Source organism: Gopherus flavomarginatus, chromosome 20 (genome assembly GCF_025201925.1).
Source record: "Gopherus flavomarginatus isolate rGopFla2 chromosome 20, rGopFla2.mat.asm, whole genome shotgun sequence".
Lineage (NCBI taxonomy): Eukaryota > Metazoa > Chordata > Testudines > Testudinidae > Gopherus > Gopherus flavomarginatus.
In genome coordinates this window covers 10,500,397-10,524,208 of record NC_066636.1, presented here as the reverse complement: position 1 = coordinate 10,524,208, position 23,812 = coordinate 10,500,397, and the positions used below count along the sequence as shown (strand labels likewise).

At 50.3% G+C, this 23,812-nt stretch overlaps 1 protein-coding gene across 1 annotated transcript in view; it reads right to left on the bottom strand.

Moving 5' to 3' along the window:
- Window positions 1-4,127: 4,127 nt before the first annotated feature.
- LOC127037847 (zinc finger protein 560-like) overlaps window positions 4,128-23,812 on the bottom strand; it is a 586,628-nt gene continuing 566,943 nt past the window's right edge. Inside the window, exon 5 of the mRNA XM_050929988.1 lies at window positions 4,128-4,903. Coding sequence (XP_050785945.1) covers window positions 4,736-4,903 — 168 coding nt within the window. The 3' untranslated portion in view covers window positions 4,128-4,735. The remainder of the gene's footprint in view (window positions 4,904-23,812) is intronic.

Sequence of the window (23,812 nt, the reverse complement as noted above, 5' to 3'; positions counted from 1 at the left end):
TTTAGGTTGGCCGAGTTTGTCCTTTAAGACGTCCACTCAGTCTTTGTTCCAAGATTTTAACAGTGGCCACTGAGTTTTGGGATCCCCCTGAGTTAGCCTAGACCATTTTCCCAGAAATTTACAGGAGTCTTGACCCTTTTTACAGGAGTCTGGACCCATCCTAAATACATAAAATGAGCCGGCGTTCATTTAGGGAACTGTCCCGACTTAGACGTCTGGTTACCAGTACAGGAGGACTTTCACACACCAATTACACAAGAAGGAAATTCAGGTTCGTCAGAGCGATGCCTGCTGCAACACATAAAAGGAGCCCACAGGCTACTGCCTCAATTGCCCTTGCTTTCACACTAAGGGTTTTACCCAAGGTGTGGTGCGGCTGCAATTGTGCAGATTTCACTCACTCAGACCGCGGGGACAGGAACCCCTTGGTCGGCCGATCCCCAGACAGAGACGGCACCCAGACTCAAACACTCCACAAGAGGACAGATAGACACAGAGACAGGACAGTCCTCAGTCCGGACAAAACACAGAAATAATTACCTGACCAGATTCCTGATGTCAGATCCCGGGATCCCTACCAGAACAGAGTGGGAACCAACAGGTTCGATGGCGTAGACCTCACTGTGGCTGTGTGCCTTTCCGCTCTAGTGGGGGACCGCTTGGGCCAAATGCCCAGGTGCCGGCTGCCACGGTCATCCCACAAAAACAGTCAGGAATCACACAGCCCCAGTGAAGACGGTTGCCATCTCGGTGGAACCTCCAAATTGTCAAAGTTAGAATCAGGACTCACAATTTGTCAGACCACTCTGTTTTATTAGCACAGCGCTCTGCCAATAACATTCAGAATATGTGAGCGGCCATGCAAGACCCAAACAGTCTTATTTATACAGATAAAAGAGCGGGAATCAGACAAAGGAACAAAGAAAGCAAAACTGTATCACCTGGGGCACAGCATGCATATCCTACTTCCTTACTAACTCTTTATGGATCTGAGGCTAATACTTCAACAATTGCCCTTAAATGGTGCAATTGTTCTATGTGAATGTCTGTATTCCTGACACCTGGATTGCAGCATTCCAACAGTTTTTCTTAAAGGTACAGACAGCATTTCTTTAATCCTTTCTATTTTCACAATATAATTCATTCTACTTTCACAGTACCATGTTAATTCTCTCAAGCCTTTCTATTCCAGAGACTTACAGGTTTGTCAGTTTACAGTCCAGGGAGAGGATGCTGAGGGGCCTGACGGTGTCTACTACGACGGGAAAAAAGACGGTGGCGTGGAAGAGGTGAACCTCTCAACCACCCTGGAACGTCTGCAGCGGCAACAAATCAAGGAGCTGTGCACTAGCTTCGCCCCATTGTTCTCAGCCACCCCAGGACGGACTGAACGGGCATACCACTCCATTGATACAGGTAATGCTCACCCAATCAGAACCCCACCCTACCGAGTGTCTCCTCATGCCCAAGCTGCTATAGAACGGGAGATCCAGAACATGCTACAGATGGGTATAATCCGCTCATCTACCAGTGCATGGGCATCTCCAGTGGTTCTGGTACCCAAACCAGATGGGGAAATACGCTTTTGCGTGGACTACCGTAAGCTAAATGCTGTAACTCATCCGGACAACTATCCAATGCCACGTACCGATGAGCTATTGGAAAAGTTGGGATGTGCCCAGTTCATCTCTACAATAGACTTAACCAAGGGGTACTGGCAAGTACCGCTAGATGAACCTGCCAAGGAGAGGTCAGCATTCGTCACCCATGCGGGGGTGTATGAATTCAATGTCCTTCCTTTCGGCCTTCGAAATGCACCCGCCACCTTCCAGAGGCTGGTAGATGGTCTACTAGCTGGACTGGGAGAATTTGCAGTTGCCTACCTCGATGATGTGGTCATTTTTTCAGACTCCTGGCCCGAACACCTACTACACCTGGAAAAGGTCTTTGAGCGCATCAGGCAGGCAGGACTAACTGTTAAGGCCAAAAAGTGTCAAATAGGCCAAAACAGAGTGACTTACCTGGGGTACCAGGTGGGTCGAGGAACCATAAACCCCCTACAGGCCAAGGTGGATGCTATCCAAAAGTGGCCTGTCCCACGGTCCAAAAAGCAGGTCCAATCCTTCTTAGGCTTGGCCGGATACTACAGGCGATTTGTACCACACTACAGCCAAATCGCTGCCCCACTGACCGACCTGACCAAAAAGACCCAGCCAAATGCAGTTCGGTGGACTGATGAGTGTCAAAAGGCCTTTACCCAACTTAAGGCAACGCTCATGTCTGACCCTGTGCTCAGGGCCCCGGACTTTGACAAGCCATTCCTAGTAACCACAGATGCATCTGAGCGTGGTATAGGAGCAGTGCTCATGCAGGAAGCAACAGATCACAACTTTCATCCTGTCGTGTTTCTCAGCAAGAAACTGTCTGAGAGGGAAAGTCACTGGTCAGTCAGTGAAAAGGAATGCTATGCCATTGTGTACGCCCTGGAAAAGCTACGCCCATATGTTTGGGGACGGCGGTTCCAACTACAAACTGACCATGCTGCACTAAAGTGGCTTCATACTGCCAAGGGGAACAACAAGAAACTTCTTCGTTGGAGTTTAGCTCTCCAAGATTTTGATTTTGAAATTCAACACATCACAGGAGCTTCTAATAAAGTTGCTGATGCACTCTCCCGTGAGAGTTTCCCAGAATTCAGTAGTTAAAAAGTGTTCTTAAAATGTAGAAGTCTGTTAGTTATATACTTAGTAGTATATGTAAAGGTGCATGTGTTGTAGTAATCTGTTTATTTTAAAGTTCTAGAAGGAAATCGCCGCCAGTGAGCGTCCCCACTGTCTGCAATTTGGGGGGCGTGTCATAAACAGATAACTAAGGGTTAATGTCTCTTTCCCCTGAAGCACCTGACCAGAGGACCAATCAGAAAACCGGATTTTTTCAACTCTAGGTGGAGGGAAGTTTGTGTCTGAGTCTTTTGTCTGTCTGCCTGCTTTCTCTGAGCTTTGGAGAAGCAGTTTCTACTTTCTAGTCTTCTGTTTCTAAGTGTAAGGACAAAGAGATCAGATAGTAAGTTATATGGTTTCTTTTCTTTGGTATTTGCATGAATATAAGTGCTGGAGTGCTTTGATTTGTATTCTTTTTGAATAAGGCTGTTTATTCAATATTCTTTTAAGCAATTGACCCTGTATGGTATCATCTTAATACAGAGAGACCATTTGTATGTATTTTTCTTTCTTTTTATATAAAGCTTTCTTTTAAGACCTGTTGGAATTTTTCTTTACTTCAGGGAAATTGAGTCTGTACTCACCAGGGAATTGGTGGGAGGAAGAAATCAGGGGGCGATCTGTGTGTTGGATTTGCTAGCCTGATTTTGCATTCCCTCTGGGGGAATAGGAAAGTGCTTTTGGTTTCCAGGATTGGGAACGGAGAGGGGGAGTCACTCTGTATAGTTTCACAGAGCTTGTGTCTGTGTATCTCTCCAGGAGCACCTGGAGGGGGGAAGGGAAAAAGGATTATTTCCCTTTGTTGTGAGACTCAAGGGATTTGGGTCTTGGGGTCCCCAGGGAAGGTTTTTCAGAGGGACCAGAGTGCCCCAAAACACTCTAATTTTTTGGGTGGTGGCAGCAAGTACCAGGTCCAAGCTGGTAACTAAGCTTGGAGGTTTTCATGCTAACCCCCATATTTTGGACGCTAAGGTCCAAATCTGGGACTAAGGTTATGACAGCGCGGGATCGATGTCCGCGGCTCCCCCTGTCAAATCAGCAACTCCGTTGGGGTTGGTGTTGTTCCGGAATCGATATAAGCGCGCTCGGGGATCGATATATGGCGTCTAGATGAGACGCCATATATCGATCCCCGAGCAATCGATTTTAACCCGCCGATACGGTGGGTAGTCTAGATGTAGCCTTACATTCCATCACAGGGACCTATTGAGGCTGTTGTGGAAAACGACCACAGGATTAATATTTGAATCAGCTCAGCCTGAGGCTCTTTTCTTGGTTACAAGCACGCAGGGGGCGACAGCTATTGGAATACTGTTCCTGAGCTAAAAATCACACAAGCCTTTTACAGCTTAAAACCACAAACAATGACACATACGTTGCACGTTAATTTCCTTATTTGGAATATATTGCAAAATATGATGCAGGTCAAAAGCAAGCTGAACAATCAGTTTTCCATATTTGGCCTTTCCTGTTATTTTTATTACACCTGGTGATATGGGAGCAAGACTCTCCATGTCTCAAGAAATGTCACTACCAACCTAGGCCATTTTCACATGCTGGGGTGCAATCCAGATCAGCGAGGAGTTGTGTCATCTGTAATCCTGGGTGAGATTCAGTGTTCTGCTGCTGGAGCTCCCCTGTCTGGATACTCCCAGCCAGCGTTCAAGGACGCACTGAGTGTCTGTATGATAAGTAACCCTGGACTGGCAGCTCTGACTCCAGCCGCCTGCTTGTTACACCCCAAGCACATTCTGGTTTGGGTAGAGAAGGCTCAGGGTTTGAGAGAAGGCTGGGGGTAGGAAGCTTCTGTTCATTATGCTGGACCTAACCCCAGTTTTACTTGAGTAAAGAGGAGATATTTGACATTGTGTGATGCTGCTCCTGTGCTCTGTTCCCAAAGTGTTCTGCAGCAGAGGAGGGTCTCTGGTAGTATGTATGTTACTGGCCTATTGGGGTGATGCTGAAACAGGACAGGGTACAGATGGCATCGTGGGGGTGGCATGAACCTTCACTCTTCATTTCCCCTTCCAAGAACAGAAGGGACAGGAATCCTTACCCAGCAAGACCATCGTCTCATAGTTCCCCTGCATGACATCTCTGTAGAGGGCTCTCTGAGTGGGGTCCAGCAGAGTCCCCTCTTCCCTGGAGAAATACACAGCCACCTCCTCGAAGGTCACCGGCCCCTGAAAGAGCAGGAGTCCAATACTCAGTACCTGCTGACCCACTCACAACCCCACTATTCACGGAACAGCAGCACCAGGGAAATGGAAGCTCCGGGAGGCACATGTTAACAGAGTCCCAACCCACCTTGCTTACAGGAGCCAGGAGGCATCAGAGGGTAGAAAGAGAGAACCTTTGTGTCTCCCATCTGGCAGACAGAAGCAGGGTCTTCACATTTATCACATAGCTACTAGCCAGAGCTTAATATAGGAGATGGGGCTGTCTCTGGACCCTGATAGTGGCTCCCTGGTAGGAATCCAAGCACTCTCCAAATAAAATATATGGAAGAAAGGGGAAGTCAATCATAAAGAATAGAAGTTAGAAGGTCAGAATTGTAGTGCCCATTAACAAAGGTTTAGAGAAAATAGAGCCTATCAAACTAACGGGATATCCTTATTGGATGAGATCAAAAGTTTGGTTGCAGCTAATAGTATTGATGTAATATACCTAAACTTCCGTAAGGGACATGACTTGATTAGCACAATATTTTTACTAAAAAAAAACTAGAATGATACAAAATAAACACGGCATACATTAAATAGATTAAAAACTCTGATAGTAAATGGGGAACCATGATCGAGTGGATTTCTTTCTAGCAGGTTCCTACAGGGATTGGTTCTTGGCCCTGTGCTATTTAACATTCTTATCCATGACTTAGAAGAGAGTACAAAATCATCACTGATAAAGTTTACAGTTGCCACAAAGATTAGGGTTGGTGGTAATTAATGAAATGTCAGTAGATTCAGGCTCCATCGCTGAGAGTCTAGGAAGTTGTCCCAGCCCTGGCTGGAGGGTTATTTCCTGTTCCACAAAGAGGGGAAGTTCCATTCCCAACTCCTGTGCCTTGAAATTAGGACCTATCTGACACTACACCCCCATATTCATCATAGTGGTATGATTATAATATGATTAGGACATAATTATGATCTATTTTGTAGAAGATGCATCATGTGTGGTGTCACTGGAAAAGTTCTGATTTGCTGAATATGATTATCCTATTTGTGTGCACATATCATGTTCGTATCTGAAGTTATGGATATTGACTCTGTATCTGTATTTCAAATGTGCTTACTCTGGGTAACACCCACAATGAGCCTTTCAGGTACAACAATGAAGAAGCCAGACAGTGCTGATGGCTCAACAAAGACAATGGACTGTGGAAGAGCTTAGCCTTCCTGTGAATGTTTCAGCCAGCCTATGAGTCATGGCTACTATGACTCAGCAGGGCCTGTGACCAGACCACATGACACTAAACTCCATTTTAGTACCTGTATTTTTCCACAAACTGGACTAGGAACTGAGTTTGGAACAAAAGGTTCCCACCATATGGAAAAGCTACATAAGGTGGGGTGTGACATCATCTCTTGGCCTCATTCTCCACACAAGAGAACTTCTGGAAACACCTGAGAAACAAAAACGGATGTGGGGGAAGTGCTGCTCCCAGGATCAAGAGATTTCTAGCTTGTGTATGGAAACTTGGGGGACTGCTTGTACCATCAGTCAGGGTGAGAAATTGCTAATTCAAATTCTATCCATCTAGTATGTTAGGCTTAGTCTGAGTTTTGGTTATTTGCTAAATAATCTGCTTTGATCTGTTTGTTATCACTTATAATCACTTAATCTATCTTTCTGCAGTTAATAAACTTGTTTGATGCTTTATCTTAACCAGCGTATTTTGAGTGAAGTGTCTGGGGAAAATCTCAGCTTGTTGTGCACATCTGTCCCATATCGAGGGGAAGGGGAACTACATTAATGAGCTTGTATTATAGAGATCCCTGTGCACTATAAGATGGTATCATTCTGGATTTATACTACAGCAAGTGTGCAAGATTGGGGAGTGGGAAATTGGCTCTTGTCTTCTATCTGTCCTTGAGTGGCTTAGGTAACGCACTCAGGTAGCTTAGTTGGCTGCATGGCGCCACCTGCTGTTGTGTTGGGTGATAACAGGCCCTGGAGAGGCTGGCGAAATCTCCAGCAAAGCAGTGTGAGAAGGGCTAGCCCAGCGTGAGGGTTAGAGGACACAGCAGTTCCCAGAAGCTCCACAAACTGCCTCCTGGGGGTGACAACCCATAACGCCCTACACTACACAAGTCTCAGCAGGTTTGTCACATGCTGTCCCCTCCCTTTCTCCACCCGAGATATTTCCTGCTTCCCACCACCTCTAGCAATTCCCACCCTCTTATGCATTTACTGCTCCTCAACCTCCAAGCAGAGCCCGCCACCCTGATAATCTCTTACCTGAGCCAGCTCCATTGCAGCCATTTCCTTGCCCCTGGGAGGACGAGATGATCTGCAGCGAAACATGGATGTTATTCTCTGGCCTGCTGGGGTGAAAAGGGCAAGGTGTGAGAATTCAGACTAGGCTTTTGTCCATTCCCCAAGCTGATTCCCCCCAGCTTTTCCCCTGCTAATGCACATTCTAGGTTCTAGCACACTGTGAAGCACAGAGTGACCTTATTCCAGTACAGGCCTAGCCCCCTCCCACCAGGGTGTAACCCTCTGACACATGGGGAAACCCTCCCAGTAACAGTTTCTCTCTTACACGTATCAAGTTTGCGGACAACACCAAGCTGGGAGGGGTTGTAAGTGCTTTGGAGGATTGGATTAAAATTCAAAATGATCTGGACAAACGGGAGAAATGATCTGAAGTAAATAGGATCAAATTCAGTAGAGACAAGTGCAAAGTACTCCACGTTGGAAGGAACAATCGGAGGCCAGAGAAGAGCAGAAACAAAGGAGTCACTTTGGGGGATTCTCCCTGTCATTGTCCCCAAGGCAGCTGTCTCAGGTTTACAAAGGTGTTTCATGTTCCAGCCTTTGTACAGTCTCTCCTGGGAGTGCCCCTTTCATGGACTGGGCCTAGTTTTAGTTTTTGGTAGTTAACAAGCTTGGTTTATTGTTCATCTAACCAGTATGTGTGGATTGAAGTGTGTTGGAAACTCTGTTTGGGATAACAAGCTGGTGCATGTCATTTTCCGCTGATGAAATGACAGACTTCATATGAGCTTGGGTCGTTCAGTAGCGTGCTGGACAGTGCAAGATGCACATTTCTGGGGGAAAGTTGGGCACTTGAGAATTTGCTGGTTTTCTCCTGAGGTGTAATTCATGAGTGGCTGTCTAATACTGTGTAGCTGGGAGTGAGTTACATGCTGGAGACTGTGTGTTAATTGGCCAAGAGGGGCTGTTCTCGCGGGAAAACACTGGAAAAGGCACCCCATGCTGGAGGACTGAGGTACAGCTATTTAACAGTCCAGATTGTACTCTGGGTAACATCACAGACACTCATTATGACAGAGCCTCTTACAACACAGAGAAAGTAAATCCATGTCCCAGAAATCGAAGACTCCAGACAGAGGGCAAGTGTCCCTGGCACTGCTTCTTGCTGACAGAGAGGTTCAGAGACAGTGCGAGAATCCTGGGGAAGCTGGGAACAGGAAGCATGGGCTGGCGGGGTTCGGTGGAGAAAGGGAACAGGAAGGGCAGGGATATTACTGAATCCAGGATCTTAGCAGTACTAGATGACAGGATAGCACATAGTGCAGCCCATTGGAAAACACAATCCCAACTATACGTACAAAATGATGGGGTCTAAATTAGTTGTTTCCACTCAAGAGAGTGATCTTGGAGTCACTGTGGATAGTTCTCTGAAAACATCCACTCAATGTGCAGCAGCAGTGAAAAAAAGTGAACAATGTAGGAAATAATTAAGAAAGTGATAGATATGACAGTATATCTCATAGATCATATTTGTAAAAACAGCAAATAAATCCATGATACACCCACATCTTGAATACTGCATGCACATGTCACCCCATCTCAAAAATAGAAATATTGGAATTGGAAAAGGTTCAGAAAAGGGCAACAAAAATGATTAGGGGTATGGGACAGTTATGCCAGACCTAACCCCCAGTTTCACTTGAGCAAACAGGAGATATTTGACACTGTGCAATACGGCTCCTGTGCTCTGTTCCCAAAGTGTTCTGCAGCAGAGGAGGGTCTCTGGTATTATGTGTGTCACTGGCCTATTGGGGTGATGCTGAAACAGGACAGGGTACAGATGGCATTGTGGGGGTGGCGTGAACCTTCACTCTTCATTTCCCCTTCCAAGAACAGAAGGGACAGGAACCCTTACCCAGCGAGGTCACAGTCTCATAGTTCTCCTGCATGACATCCCAGTAGAGGGCTCTCTGAGTGGGGTCCAGCAGAGCCCACTCTTCCCTGGTGAAATACATAGCCATCTCCTTGAAGGTCACCAGCCCCTGATAGAGTAAAAGTCCAACACTAAGGACTTGCTGCCCCACTCACAGCCCCACTATTTGTGGCAGAGAAGAGTGAATCAAATGGAAGCTCTGGGTGGATCATAGTCAGGAGAGTCCCACCTCGACCTGGCTCAGAGTATCCAGCAAATGCCAGGGTGAGGGGATGAAGAGAGAGCCCCTTATCTCTCCCAGCATATCCATCACCCCCCTACTAGCCACTGACTGATACAGGAGATGGAGCCCCTAGCAGGGTCCAGGGAGAGCTCGCTGGTAGGATGCCCAACACCCTCCTCATTGTGAGGAGTGGGATATGAAGGGAGAGGCAGCTCCAATAAGCCTGACTCATGGGTGTCCCCTTTATATCTCACAGCAGCTGATGGTTAATGAGGTCAGGCTCCAGCACTAGGAGTCTGGTCAGTTTGACTAGCTCCATGTAGGTGGGTTATTTTCTCTCTTCACAAATTAGGGCATTTCCACCTCCAAACCTCCTGGGTCTGTTCCTAGAATCTAGGCCACTTAGTAAATAACTCCCAGCAGGTCTGCCACACCCTGGCCTCCTCCTTTCCCCACGCTGTGAATTTCCTGCCCCGCTCCAACCTCCAAACCAGACTCTGCAAACCTTCCCACCTCTGGTGTATTTGCTCTCCCTTTCCTCCAGCAGGAACCCACCAGCAACCCCCCGATAATCTCTACCTGGACTGACTCCACTGCAGCCATTTCTCTTCCCTGTCCCACGCCAGGCTGGGATGAGCTGGAGCAAAACATTCTGCAGCCTGTCTGGGGGAGAAGGGCAGTTGTGGGCGTTTCAGAACCGGTTTTAGTTAATTTCACATCACAATTCCCCCAGGCCCTTTCCCTGCAGACAGACACCCTAGATTCTGTCATGCTGGGAAATGCTCAATCTGTTTATTACAATTTAGACCTGGCCCCTCCTGCCAGGCTAAGTCCACAGACACATTTTTAACCTCCCTTCTCTCTCCCCTCACCCCTTCTCTGAACACAAGGCTAGAAAAGAGCAGAACCAAAGGAGTCACTGTGGGGGATTCCCTCAGACACTGACCCCACGGCAGCCACACCCCAGCAGGGGGAATATGGAGTCAGGAACTGGCTTTTGCTCTGTCTGATCCTTGTTTTGTTCACTGGAAAGTGGTTCTGCCCCAGGATGCAGCAATACATGTGTCTGGGTGGACTAGAGAGCTGGAAATCTCTCCCCCACATTCATTTCTCCCACTGCCCCTTTCAGTCTCTCCTTCCCCTGTCCTCTCTCCCTGCCCCTCTGGCTGGGACAGTCCCATTCCTGGGGGCTTTGCTCTCCCATGGCTGGATTTCCTCCTGGCAACCGCTAATGGGAGGAGAAATGAGGTGGTGTTGTTTGTGCAGAGTCACTTTCTTGCCAGACCCTAGGACATTCCCTGAGGTCTTTCAGTTACCTGGAGACTCTGGCTCAGAATTTAGTAGTAACAGGGCCCAGGACTGCCCTAGGGGGCTAGGACCAGCTGCAGAAAGTCATCCCCTGGGCCGGGCAGAGAAGAAGCTTTAATTAAGGTCACTTCCCAGCACAGAGCCCCACTAGGGGAGCAGCAGCTGCCAAGCCTGGTCTCCCAGATCACAATGGAGGCTGCAGCATCTGACCCAGGAAGCTGAACCCCAATATCCTGAGCAGAGAGGGACGGAGTGTATGAGCAGCTTCCCTCCTTTAGCTCTCTGGGGAGAGCAGCTAATGGGAGCCCCTCCTCACAGGGAGAATGGCTGATCTCATTTGACTCACTGTCCATCTGGAATCACTCCTTGTCTTTCCATACAGTGACTCTGGATTAACAACGGTCTCAATGACACCGGATTTCAGAAAGAATGAGTTCAGAACGCTGTGGAAAAGACCATCGTGTGGCAGTGCTGACCATCGTGTGGCTTCCCACCTCCCTCACCACCGCAGATCTAGGACAAGGACTGGGGGCAAAAATTTTCCAAACGGAACCGAAAGTTCCTGCAGTTTTCAAAAGAGGAGAAAAGTAAATTCTGTGAATTCACACTAACAGTGTTTGCTAAGTGGACAGAAAGTTATCACAGTGACAGGGCACGTGACTGGGGAATGGACTTGGTGACCTGGTGACTAGGAGCCAGGACTCTGGTACAAGTTGACCAGAGAGAAGGATCATGGTTAGCAGCAGCCCCCAGACACCCCCTAGTACCCAGAGCCCAGACCCCCCAGCCAGGGGCCCCAGACACCCCCCAGCCAGGATCCCATCAGATATTCCCTGGGACGCAGCCCCCAGAGTCCCTGGCCAGGGACCCCAGATACCCCTCAAAGCCCCACCGGCCAGAGAACCCCCACCACACCATGATTGCCAGGTTGGGAATCCCAAAGGGTTCCCCCCCACCAAGAGCCCCCAGCAGCCAGGGACCCCCTCAAGGGACCCCCCCCCACTGGGAACTCAGTCCCTCACTGCCTGCCTAGGAACTTCCCCACCCTCCAGAACGATCTACCCTGACATTTGCCTGGGACCCCCTCCTCTGCCCAGTGTGACCCCCTGATGCTTTACAGTGCGACCCATCACTCTGCTTCCCTGGCATGCCCTCACCTAGTGCCAGGGATCCCCTCCCCCAGCTCTGTGCACTGGGCATGGCAACAAAACCAGGAACCAGCGGGGGAAGCACAGACAGAGCCCCTGGCACAGAACCAGGCTCCCTCTAACCCTCTGTCCCGCCTCCCCAAGAGACACCCACCCCCACTGTTATGCAGCCACCAGGCCCCCAGCGATACCCACCTCCAGGACCCATAGCCTCAGGGATGGGCACATCAGAACCACCACCCCCGAAAACCCCAAACCTCCACAACCCACCAACCTGACTAGGGTACCCCCTGCCCAGCCACCCAGAGGCCTCCCCCTACCACAATGCCCCTTCAGCTGCAATCTCCCCACACAGACACCCTCCCTGCCCCTGCAAGTGTTACCTCACAGAGTGTGAGAAGTGGCTAGAAAGTTAACACCACCTCCTGCTGGCCAGTCACACAGGCAGAGGGAGCCTGGGGAGTGCTTCTTTAACAGGAGAATGGAAGGCCTGGAGGGCAAGAAAGATCCACGGGCTGTCACTAGCAAATAATAGCCACCATGGATCCACCCCAGAGGCGGCTGCATCTTAGCACATTGGGAAACAACCCATCATATTCAATTAGAAATAAAACAACTAGAGAGAAGTGGGGCAAATGTTTGGGGTATTTTATATCAATCTTTGACACACGCAGAGAGAACCCTGTCACAAACGACATTTGATAACATGAGAGAAAACCACCAAGATCGGAGGGGATTTGATGTTGCTATTAAATAACTAGTGGAAAAGGGGGACTGTTGGACTGGATTTTATATGACTGTCCAATACATAAACAGAATGTGATGGTCCCCCCCGGCCACGGGGCAACCATTCACGTGAGCAGCTCAGAGCCCTTTGAGGAGCTGATTTAAGGGCGGGGGGGGGGAGCTGGAAGACTCCCTGGACAATGGAAGGGGGCCGCAGGGGAATTGGGAAATGGGGTCTGGGCAGTCTCCATGGGGGATGTGCTCCTCCCTTCCCTTCCCTGCCCTGGCAGAGAACGGGAACCTCATCCCATCCCACTCCAGTGGGAGCCATGTTCTGGGGAATGACCCAGGGCAACAATTTCCCACCCAAACAAGGACAAATCGCTGCAGATAAAATGGGTGGGAAAATCCACCCCCCATCGGAGAGATTTTAAATTGACCTTTGAGAAGTATGGAGAGAAAAGGGAAAATCAGAGGCAATTAGAGAGCTGATCATTGGGGGGGGAGAGGAGAATCTCCCTGGATTTTATAGCCACGTGTGATAATGAGAGAGAAAAGGGGAAATCTTGAGAGAATGTGTGTGTGGGAGGAAGTGGCAAAAACAGGGACAGGATCCAGTTAACTCACCTCCCTCCCACCCCGGGAATGTCCTGGCTGCACAGAGACAGATCTACACCCCCCACCCCAGTGACCTCCCCCCACTGCAACTCCGGTTTCTCCTCCCCCCTCGACACCTCCGCCCTCACACCAAAGGGGGGGGCTCTGCCAGCGCCTCCCCCTGAGCTCAACTCCTGCTCCTCCCCCCAGCCCGGATTGTGCCCTTTAGCCCCCCACGAACCCTGCCTCCAGCTGCCTGACCCCCCCCCGCCCATCAATTTCCTGCTCTGCGCCCGCCCCCTCCCACGCTCCCTGTTACTTCCCCCGCCCCGCTCCAGCCCTGCCCCCAGCGCCCGGCGGAACGTTACGGCTGGTCCGGGCAGGGGGAAGGGCAGCGGCTTCAGCGGCTGTTACTGGGCATGCGCAGTGCCCGGGAGTAGCACATTGCTATGGGGAGGGATTTAATACACCGCCCTCCCCCGCCTGGCCCGGGGTCCGCCCCTCCCCCCACACGACGGCCGGGCCCCGGCCCCCCCATCCCAGCGGGGCGGGCGGGCGGATCCTCCTGCAGCTCCACTGGGGCCGAGGCGCCTTCAAGGCTTCTCCCAGGCTCCCTGGGGCAGAGTCACTTTCCTGCCCCCCAGCGCCTCTCATTCCCCGGGGGCTCCGGGTCACAATGTCCCACCGCCCTTCCCCCGCCTGCAGCTCCGGCTTCTCCCCTGCCGCCCCCGCCAGCCACACCAAGGGGAACCCCCGGGCCCCAGTCTCTGTCCCCACCTGGATCCCAGCGGGGCCGGGGGCAGATCCTGGCTGCAGCTGAGAACAGCGGCTTCCGCTCTGGCTCGGGCAGCTCCAGCGCTGCTGCCAGCACGTGGAGAACCAGGAAGCAGCTGTTCAGCCCGGGCTCCGCCCCCAGGAGCTGCCCCGCCCCTGAGCTGAGCCAGAGCCCCGCCCCCAGGAGCTGCCCTGCCCATGGGCTGTGCCAGAGCCACGCCCCCAGGAGCTGCCCTGCCCATGGGCTGTGCCAGAGCCCCGCCCCCAGGAGCTGCCCTGCCTATGGGCTGTGCAGAGCCCCGCCCCCAGGAGCTGCTCCGCCCCTGCTATGTGCTGGAGCCCCGCCCCCAGGAGCTGCCCCGCCCCTGCTCTGTGCTGGAGCCCCGCCCCGAGGAGCTGCCCTGCCCCCAGCTGAGCCAGAGTCCCCGCCCCCAGGAGCTGTCCGCACCTGGGATGTGTCAGAGCCCCGCCCCCTGGAATTTCCCCATGTTGGGTCTCTGAGCTTTGTTCTCCTGCCGCCTTCTTCCCAGCACCCCCTGCTCCCTTCCTGTGTCTGCAAACACCCCCCCTCCCCCGGGGCCGGCTGCAGTGCTCGCTGAGGCTGACTCCAGTGGCTGAAGTTGCCTCCATTTCTGCTTCACCTGGAGGGGGAGAGACAAAGAGAGGAGATGGTCCCAGGGTGTGAAACCAGAATCAGGGGGCAAGGAAAGAAGGACTGTTTGGAAAGGTGGGGTTTTTTTGTGGGGGGGGGTGAGCCAAGAGGGATTCAGAAGAAGTTGGGCAGCAGAGGCTCAGGGAAATTGAGGGGAACCTCCTGGGTGTCTCAGCGTTGCCCAGGGTTTGTACAGCACCTTGCATAATATGGGGTCTGATCTCAGTCATGGTCTGTGCAGCACCTGGGAGCCCTGATGTCTGTTTCCTGATCACAGGCTCTGGGAATGGAGAGAGGGAAACCTCAGCACCTGAAGGTTAATGCAGCCCTGTGTGCAACCCCTGCTAGGGTGATCCGACAGCAAATGTGAAAAATTGGGATGGGGGTGGGGTTAATAGACACCTATATAAGAAAAAGACCCAAAAATCGGGACATCTAGTCATGCTAGTCCCTGCTGTTCTCATAAGGGGTCGGCTTAGAGAGGGTTTGGCTACACTTGCAGCTGTCCAGCGCTGGGAGTTAAAGCTGTCTTCCTACAGCTGTTTAGGGAAAGCGCTGCAGTGTGGACACACTGACAGCTACCAGCACTCTGTCATGGCCACATTTGCAGCTGCTGTTGGGAGTGGTGCATTATGGGCAGCTATCCCAGCATTCAAGTGGCTGCAATGTGCTTTTCAAAAGAGGAGGGTGGGGTGGAGTGTGACACGGAGCGTGGGGGAGACAGAGCGAGTGGATTTTTGGAGCTGACACTGTGTCAGCTCCCTGCCTGGCAAGTTCAAGCCTCCTCCCCCACCCCTCTCTCATTCACTAAATGCAAATAGCCGCCTTTGTTCTTTTCCTCACAGACCAGATAAGCCGCTGATCCAAAACAGACCCCCCCTCCCCCGTGCCCACCCGGCTGCTTCTCTCCTCAAGCAAACACCAGCTGTGGGTGTTCCAAAGGGATCCCCCTGCCTCTGCTCATTCACTGCAAACAGTAACTGTGTTTGGTTTTTAGATAAGCAGCTCCGGGAGCCTTGAGCTCACAACAAAGCAAACAGAGGCATCACACCAAAACAAAGAGCGTTATCTCTACTTAAAAGCATTATGGGAAGGTTCCGGAGGTCAGTGACAGCGTAGTAAGATTAATCACTGTTTACACTGGCACCCCAGCGCTGCATCACCAGCTCTGTTCTCTTTATTCCTCTCGTCGAGGTGGAGCACATGCAGCACTGTAGCCAGGGAGATACAGCGCTGTATGTGCCTTGCCAGTGTGGACGGGCAGTAAGTTACAGCGCTGTAAAGCCACCACCTGCACTGTAACTCTCCAGTGTAGCCAAGGCCTGAGTTGTAGTAATAATAGCAGCCAAGAATCCGGTGGCACCTTCTAGACTAACAGACTTATTGGAGCATGAGCTGTCGTGGGTGAATACCCACTTTGTCAGATGCAGCAATAGTCCCATATGGGCTAGTGGTCAGGATTCCTGGTTTTCACCCAGGTGGCCTGGGTTCAACTTCTGGTGTGGGAAGAGTGCAGAGCTTTTGCCCAGAGTGGAGGCAGGAAATGAAAGGAACAGGAAGGGATCCTGCCAGCAGTGGAGTTAGACAGTGTAGGGAGGGGACCCCAGAAGTGGGGGTGGGGCAGTGGTTTGGGGGTGATGAGGGAAGAATCCCAGCAGTGCGGGAAGTTGACAACCTGGAGAGCACAGGCCTGGAATGGGGACCTGGAAGAGTGAATGTGTCCCTCTAAACCCATCAACTGCAGACTAGGCAGGCTTGGAAGAATTGTGTATTTGTTGGTAAATGTCAATTTCTGTGTAAACACACAACCCAATGGCAAAATATTTCCATCAATAATCATCAAAATTGACAGATGGGCAAAGTAAGAAACATGCTGCTTGAGAACTTATCATGTTGTAGGAGCAGCAGTGATCTGTATGCTCTGTATAACCTGTATGCTCAAAAGGTCTGTTAAACTCCCCCAGCTTGTGTCCTTTCCCGCTTTGAATGCCTGTGAAGTGGCTTTCCCACTCTCCTTTGTACCTCCAGTGAATGCCCTTCACCCGGCCCATCTGGCCAGTGGTTCGCTGTGTTACATTCTATTGCACCTCAGGGAGACTGATCTTCATCGCACCGTCCATCGCTGCGCTGTGGGACACTTACCTTAAAGGATCCTGACATCTCCACTGCCAGGCCTGTCCTGGGAGCGTGAGTATGAGTGTGACACCCTCCCCCATCCCTTCTTTTGAGCTTAGCTATCAAGCTAATAAATGTGCTGCTTTCTGCCAGACTCTGGGGGAGAGGGGCATTATTAGTCCTCTCTAAGCTTACTAACTGACCCAATTTTGGGTAACACAAGCAACATTGTTTGATCTGTTATTGTACCAAAGGGGGAGATGGTTGTCTATAAAGGAGGGTGAAGACTAAATGCCTCTGATGAGAATGGGATTTGAACCCATGCAGGCAGAGCATAATGGGAGTAGCAGTCCATCACCGTAACCACTCGGTCACCTCATCTGAGCTGTGAAAAAACGGACAGGAGGAGAAATCTAAGGCCGGCAGAGATAGGGACACTAAGGAGTTTTTAAATACTAAGCGAAAGCAGGGTCTGAATGAGCTCCCCTCTCTCACCTAGTGAGGAGCTGGAGAAAGACTTCCGGAACAGACCGTGTTTGCATAGACACACCTACTCTGCCTAGCTATGTCAGCATGATGGGGCCGCTTCCCCAAAATGACCAGTTTGGGATGGTCTTGGGTTACAAATGACTTTAGGATTGAGTGGAATGAAATGTTATTCTCCTTCCTGTATGAGTGAAGGGCAGCAGAACATACCTAGTCCGTCCTGATGGAGGGGTAGGTGAGTGAGGAATAGCTTTTATTGGACTGCAGAGAAGTGATTGAGGACGTCACCCTAAACCAGTGGTCCCCAAACATTTCACATTGTGCCCTCTTAGCCATGGCTGTGGCCCCTCGGAAGCCACGGTCAAGAACCGGGGCTGGGAGGAGTGGGGCTGTTGCTTGCTGGGGTGAGGGGTGCGGACAGGGGTAAAGGGGTCGACGCCGGGCTGGGAGCCAGAGTCTCAGGCTGAGGGTGGGGTTGGGGAAGAGCTGTGGCAGAGTGGTGCTCCCTCCCTGCCCTCTATGTGGGCTGGCTCAGGTCCTGAGGTGCCCCCATGAATGTTCCTCTGTGTCCCCCTAGGAGTCGCACCCCACATTATGGGGACCACTGAACCCTACTCGCTAAGCCGGGGCTAGTGATGCCAAACCCCCGGGAAAGGGAGAACAAGTGTGGGGGCCCCAGCACCAGAACCATGCCCCTACCTTCTGTCTGTGGCTCTACCCCCTTCCACCCATGGCCCCATCCACTGTCACTTCTGTTCCACCCCTTCCCCCACCAGCCCCACCCTATCACTCCTTTACCCCTGCCCCGCTGTGGCCCTGAGACCAGAGAAGCTCTGTGCCCCTGCTGCAGCCCCCGGGCTGTAGCAGGGAGTGGGAGCTCCTCCAGCCCTGGGGCTGACATAGGGGAGACTTTTCCAGGGGGACCTAACTTGGCCAGGGCCCCTGATCATGGGCCCCACTGTCCCCTTGGCAGTGCAAGGTTTGGGGAGGCTGAGCCCCCTTGTCATAAACAGATAGCTAAGGGTTAATGTTCTTTTACCTATAAAGGGGTAACACCAGTAACCTAAAACACCTGACCAGAGGACCAATCAGGAAACAAGACTTTTTCAAATCTGGGTGGAGGGAAGTTTGTGTGTGAGTTCTTTGTTCTTTGTCTTGTGTCTGTGGCGTCTCGGCTATGAGAGTGATTTTTCTATCTCCTGCCTTTCTAATCTTCTGTTTCCAAGTTGTAAGTACAAAGATAATAAGACAATAAGTTTATATTGGCTTTTTTTGTATTTACATGTGTGTAGTTGCTGGAATGTTTAAATTGTATTCTTTTTGGATAAGGCTGTTTATTCATTTTTTTCTTTTAAGCAAATAACCCTGTATTTGTCACCTTAATACAGAGAGACCATTTTTATGTCCTTTCCTTTCTTTTTATATAAAGCTTTCTTTTTAAGACCTGTTGGATTTTTTCTTTAGTGGGGACTCCAGGGAATTGAGTCTGCAGCTCACCAGGGAATTGGTGGGAGGAAGAAGTCAGGGGGAAAATCTCGTTGTGTTAGATTTACTAGCCTGACTTTGCATACCCTCTGGGTAAGGGGGAAGAGAGATTAGCTATCTTGGTACTTCTATTTCCAGGACTGGAAACAGGGAGGGGGGAGTCCCTCTGTTTAGATTCACGGAGCTTGCTTCTGTATATCTCTCCAGGAACCCAGGGAGGGAACACCTGGAGGGGAGGAGGGGGAAGGGAAATGGTTTATTCCCCTTTGTTGTGAGACTCAAGGCATCTGAGTCTGGGGGTCCCCCGGGGAAGGTTTTGGGGAGACCACAGCGAGCCAGGCACTGTATAAATCCCTGGCTGGTGGCAGCTTTACCAGGTCCAAGCTGGTAACTAAGCTTGGAGGTTTTCATGCTAACACCCATATTTTGGACGCTAAGGTCCAAATCTGGGAAAAAATGTTATGACACCCCTCCCCCCTGAGCCTCCATTACGAGCCGCCCAGGCTACCACTGCTCAGTGTGTGGCCAGTCTCTGTGTTTTCTGCTGCTCGTTCTGGGGAGCCTGGCCGGCCTTAGGGGTGGTGCCCCCCGATAGCCGCCCAGGGCTCCAGGGGTCAAAGGGCACCGTGTGGCAGTGCAAAGGTGCTCACTGCTCTCCCCTGCCCCAATGCTCCTCCATGGGTCCATAGAGGTTTGAGGGGAGTAAGGAGCAACCCTATGTGCTCCATGCGTCCTGGTCACTTTTCCCACTTGGGCTGTGCTGTGAGGGGAGCATCAGAAGCTGCTGCTCTCTGCCCTCCCGCTATGCAGCCCGGCTGAGGAAAGTGACCTGGATGCAGGGAGCTCGGATGATCTCACTTCTTGCCCCCACATCCCACAGCCCCTAGGGGTGCCCAGATGAGCAGCGTTCCAGGGAGGAGTGGGGGCAGCAATGCCAGCTGCTCCATGCACACAGGTCAGTCTCCCCATGTGGGTGCAGGAGGGGGTGCAAGGGTTTCTGTGATGCCTATCCTATCAATATCGTCACTCAATACCAGGCACTCAAATTCACCAGTCTTAGTACTTAGACGTTTAGCGTTTGTATTTAAGCACTTCTAAAATGTGTCCCATTTTAGCTGTCTGCTATTACATGATGTAATTGAGGGAGACTCTTTCATTTCACTGTTTCTCATCAGAACCTACCTGTACATTATCATCTTCCATCCTCTCCACCTTACTAGGCTATAGAGAATCCCTGTGAATAGTTCCTCTCCTAACGGATGTCTCTGTCTGAACCCTGTGCTCCTCAGCGCCTGTCGGCTTTCCCCAGCTCTGAGGCTGTGTCTACACCGCACACCTTACCACGGTGCAGCTGTGCCACTCTAACCATGCCATTGTAAGGTGCGCTGTGTAGCCGTCCTTATCGCTGAGAGAGAGCTTCCCCGGCAACAAAGCCAAACTACCTCCAATGAGGGGCAGGAGCTTTGTCACCGGGAGCACAGCTCCACCTATGATGCGCTGTTCACACTGCCGCTTTTCATGGCTCAAATTTTGGCATTCGGGGAGTGTTTTTTTCTCACCGCAGAGAGACAAAATTTTTAGCAACAAAAGCCGAAATTAAAAATAACTCCTCTGCAACCTATTTAATTTTACCTTTATACAACCTTTATACTGCCTCCAGTTCTGGTATCCTCATTTGAAAAAGATGTTGTGAAATTGGAGCTAGGGCAGCAAAGAGCCACCAAATGTTCTGAGGGCTGGAGAAAAATGCCTTCCAGTGAGCTATTGAAAGAGCTCAACCTGTTTAGCTTATCAAAAGAAGATTGAAAGGTGATTTCATTGAAATGTTGAAGGGCCTTAATGGAGAGAAAAGATTGGGTATTTTCGGGCTCTTGAATGGAGCAGAGAAAGGCATAACAAGACCCAATGGCTGGAAAGTGAAAAGAGACAAATTCATATTACAACTGAGGCACAATAGTCAACAGCGAGGATGATTCACCACAGGAGCAAGCTACCAAGGAAAGTGGTGGATTCACCATCTCCTGATGTCATTTAATGAAGACTAGATGCCTTTCTGGAATGTGTTTGCCCCCAAAGTAGCTGTTATGTCATACAGGAGGCCTGTGATATGCAGGTTAGATGCTCTAATGGTGTCTTCTGACCATGAAGTCGACTAATTTCTGAAAAACTGAGTGTAGCATTGGGAGCAGCGTCTGATGTTTTCCTGTCTAGCCGGCTTGCTGCCTAGAACGAACGCTCCTTGAGTGGGGTGATCCACAGGGAGTAGCTCAAACCTCCAAAGTGCCTGGCCAGGGGCAGGACATTAGCCCAGCAAGGGAGGGGTGTGGCAGTGACATCACAAAGGCCTTTTGCAGGACCTCAGACTATTGGTCAAAGGTGGTGGGGAGGTGGTGACCTCACAGAGAGATGCTGACATCAGCCAGGCAGGACAGGGGCGAGGGGCCAGGGAAACCTCAGAGACCTCTGTGGCTTTGCTTCAGCACGTTTCCTTCTCCAGGTCTCTCTTTGAGGACTGAGAGTTTATTTGGGGTCATGGACGTGAGCGCCAGGAGGAACCTCTTTCGAGTTTCCTCCTTCCCTTGTAGTGATTTTACTAGAAAACAGCCGTCCCTGTTTAGAAGGTAAGAGCCTCCTGGAGGTTTGAAACCTGTTCAGTCTGATCTATCTGGTGACAAGTGAATTCTAGGCATGGAAAACACGAGCTTAAGGAGGCAGAATTTTATTGCGCACCTGGGATTTTGTCCCTTAGAATGGCTGGGGACATTAGGGTTTGTCCTTTTTGTTTCACCTCTTCCTCCATCCCTCCCTCCTCTTCTTCTCTTGCTTCTTTTGTCCTTTCTCCTGTTCCCTTCCCAACAACAGGACGGAGGTGTGTATGTGTGTGTTGCAGGGAAGTCCTCTGCAGCTCCCACTATGGAAGGTCCACCCAAAAATGTGGGACTGAAATAGTGCTCGGGCAGTGATCCCCACCGGTGACCTGGGCCATCCTTTGGGCTCTGTGGTGAGAACCCTCAGCCTCCCGTCCTCCGTCTCTACCCTGATTGGTTGAGCAGGGGGATATTGACAGAGAGGAGACTCAGGTCCTTGTTGTTCTCTTTTAAGATCAAGTAAATAAGTCAGAACCAGTTCTATCTTTGATTAATTTTGCTGCTTCTCTGCATTAATTGTCTCTGAGCAGTTGATGATTCCCTCTAACATTGCAGTTCTCCTCAAATACTTGCTGAATAATTACTGTCACTGTTGTTGGTCTGGAGCTCATCTGAGAGCACAGTATTCAGGTCATTCAATGTCTGAAATTCAAGATCCGATGGTTTGTTTGAAAATCAGGGCTCTTCGGTCCTATTCCCAACACTGCCTCTGACGGGCTGTGTGACCTAAGACAAGTCAATTCTCCTTTCTCAGCCTGAGCTTCTCCCTCTTTCAAGTAGGGATAATAATGATCCGCTCTTACCTACCTCATGGTGGGTGAAGGATGCGGATCCATTTGGGAGTGTCACTAGAAGTAGTGCATAATATGAAGTTTCCCAGATTATGACATAATAGATTAGCTGAAATAGTCTATTTTATTTGTATTTTTTTATTTTGAAATTGTTAATAGTAGCAACGACTTAGCTCAGATTGAAGCATCTTATCTAATGGTTGAGATGTAAGTGTTTACTCTTTGTGTGCGAGGAGACAATTTAACACACTCTGACAAAGAGGAGATGCTTTTGTTTTGCAACAAAATATTTTTGCAAAGATCTTTCATCCCACTTGTTATGATTTTGAGAAACAAACTGGTTTAGTCTAAATGGGATTTTCGGACAGAAACGGTTTGAATGAAATTTTCCCACCATCTCGATTCCTGGGCTCTGGGGTGTTTTCATCTGTTAGAACAGGAGTCAGAACTGGTTGCTTCTCTTTCTGGCTCTGCCATCGCCTTGTTGTGTAGGCCTTGGGTAGGTCACTTCCCTTCTCCCATCTGTCCAATCGGAACAGGAACAGTTCTCGAACTATGGGCAGTTTAGAGCCCAAGTGAGATAAGGGGTATTAAAGCCCTCTGTGAAGGAGAAAGGGGAGTTTCACAGTGTTTAGCACCAAGGAATTCTAAAGTTTGCTAAAATGTCTAGTCTGTGGAAACAAGAAATGGTCGGGGCCAAACTTATTAACCACTGCCTTTTTAAAGCCCTTTCAAAGATGTGAGTCCCTATCTTTTAGGTACCTGTGGTTCTTTGCCAGCAGCAGAGAAGAGGTTCCTGCCTCCGTTTTTGTGGCCTTAACAAACCAGGTGTTGTGCCCCAGTTCTCGTCTGAGACCCCTGAAAAAGAACATCTTCCCATCCATGAACAAGACAGGACCTATCTTTCAAAGGGGAACAAAAAGACCTCTGGGACTTACAGACTAGCTAGACTGACTGCCATAGCTGGAGAGATCCTGCAATACATTCTTAAACACTCAGTTTGTCAGCAGCACCTACAGGATGATTTGGTTCTTATGACTAGTGAGCGTGGAATTGTCAAGAACAAATCATTCCAAACCAATCCTCTTTCCTTCTTTGGCAGGGTTCTGGGCCTGGTAGAGGTGAGTAAACAATAGATGGGATCTAGCTTGGTGTTACTAAGGCTTTCGACACAGTCCCATAGGACATTCTCAGAAGCAAACGAGGGAAATGTAGTCCAGCTGCAATCAGTGTAATGTGGGTGCAGAGCTGCTTGAAAGCCAAGACTTCAGGAGCCCTTCTCCATGTTTAGCTGCCCAACGGGGAGGGTGAACCTAGTGGGTCTGGCAGGGATCAGTCCGGTGTCAGGTACTATTCTATATTTTCATGAATGATTTGGAAAATGGAGTGGAGAGCATGCTCCTAAAGTTTACAACTGACACCAAGCACTTTGGAGCACAGGATTGAAATTCAAAACACCCTTAACAAATTGGAGACTTGGTCTTCTTGAGCCAAACTCCATGGTTAGGGCTCTCTCTCTACACTGGGCTGAAGTGAAACCCCAGAGCCAAGCACTCCTCCTGGGCAGTGAGCTCCGACCTTGAATGGTCAGGTGCTGCTTAGCACTCTCAGAGCAGTTTTTGCTGGGGGATTCTCCCAGCACTTTCCAATAGCGGGAAGGTATGAAATCCCCATTTGACTGCTGGGGACAGAGCCCGAGAGTGGGGAGCAACTTGCCCAAAGTCCCCAGAAAAAGGAAAACAACCAGCAGAGGAACCAATAGGAAACCC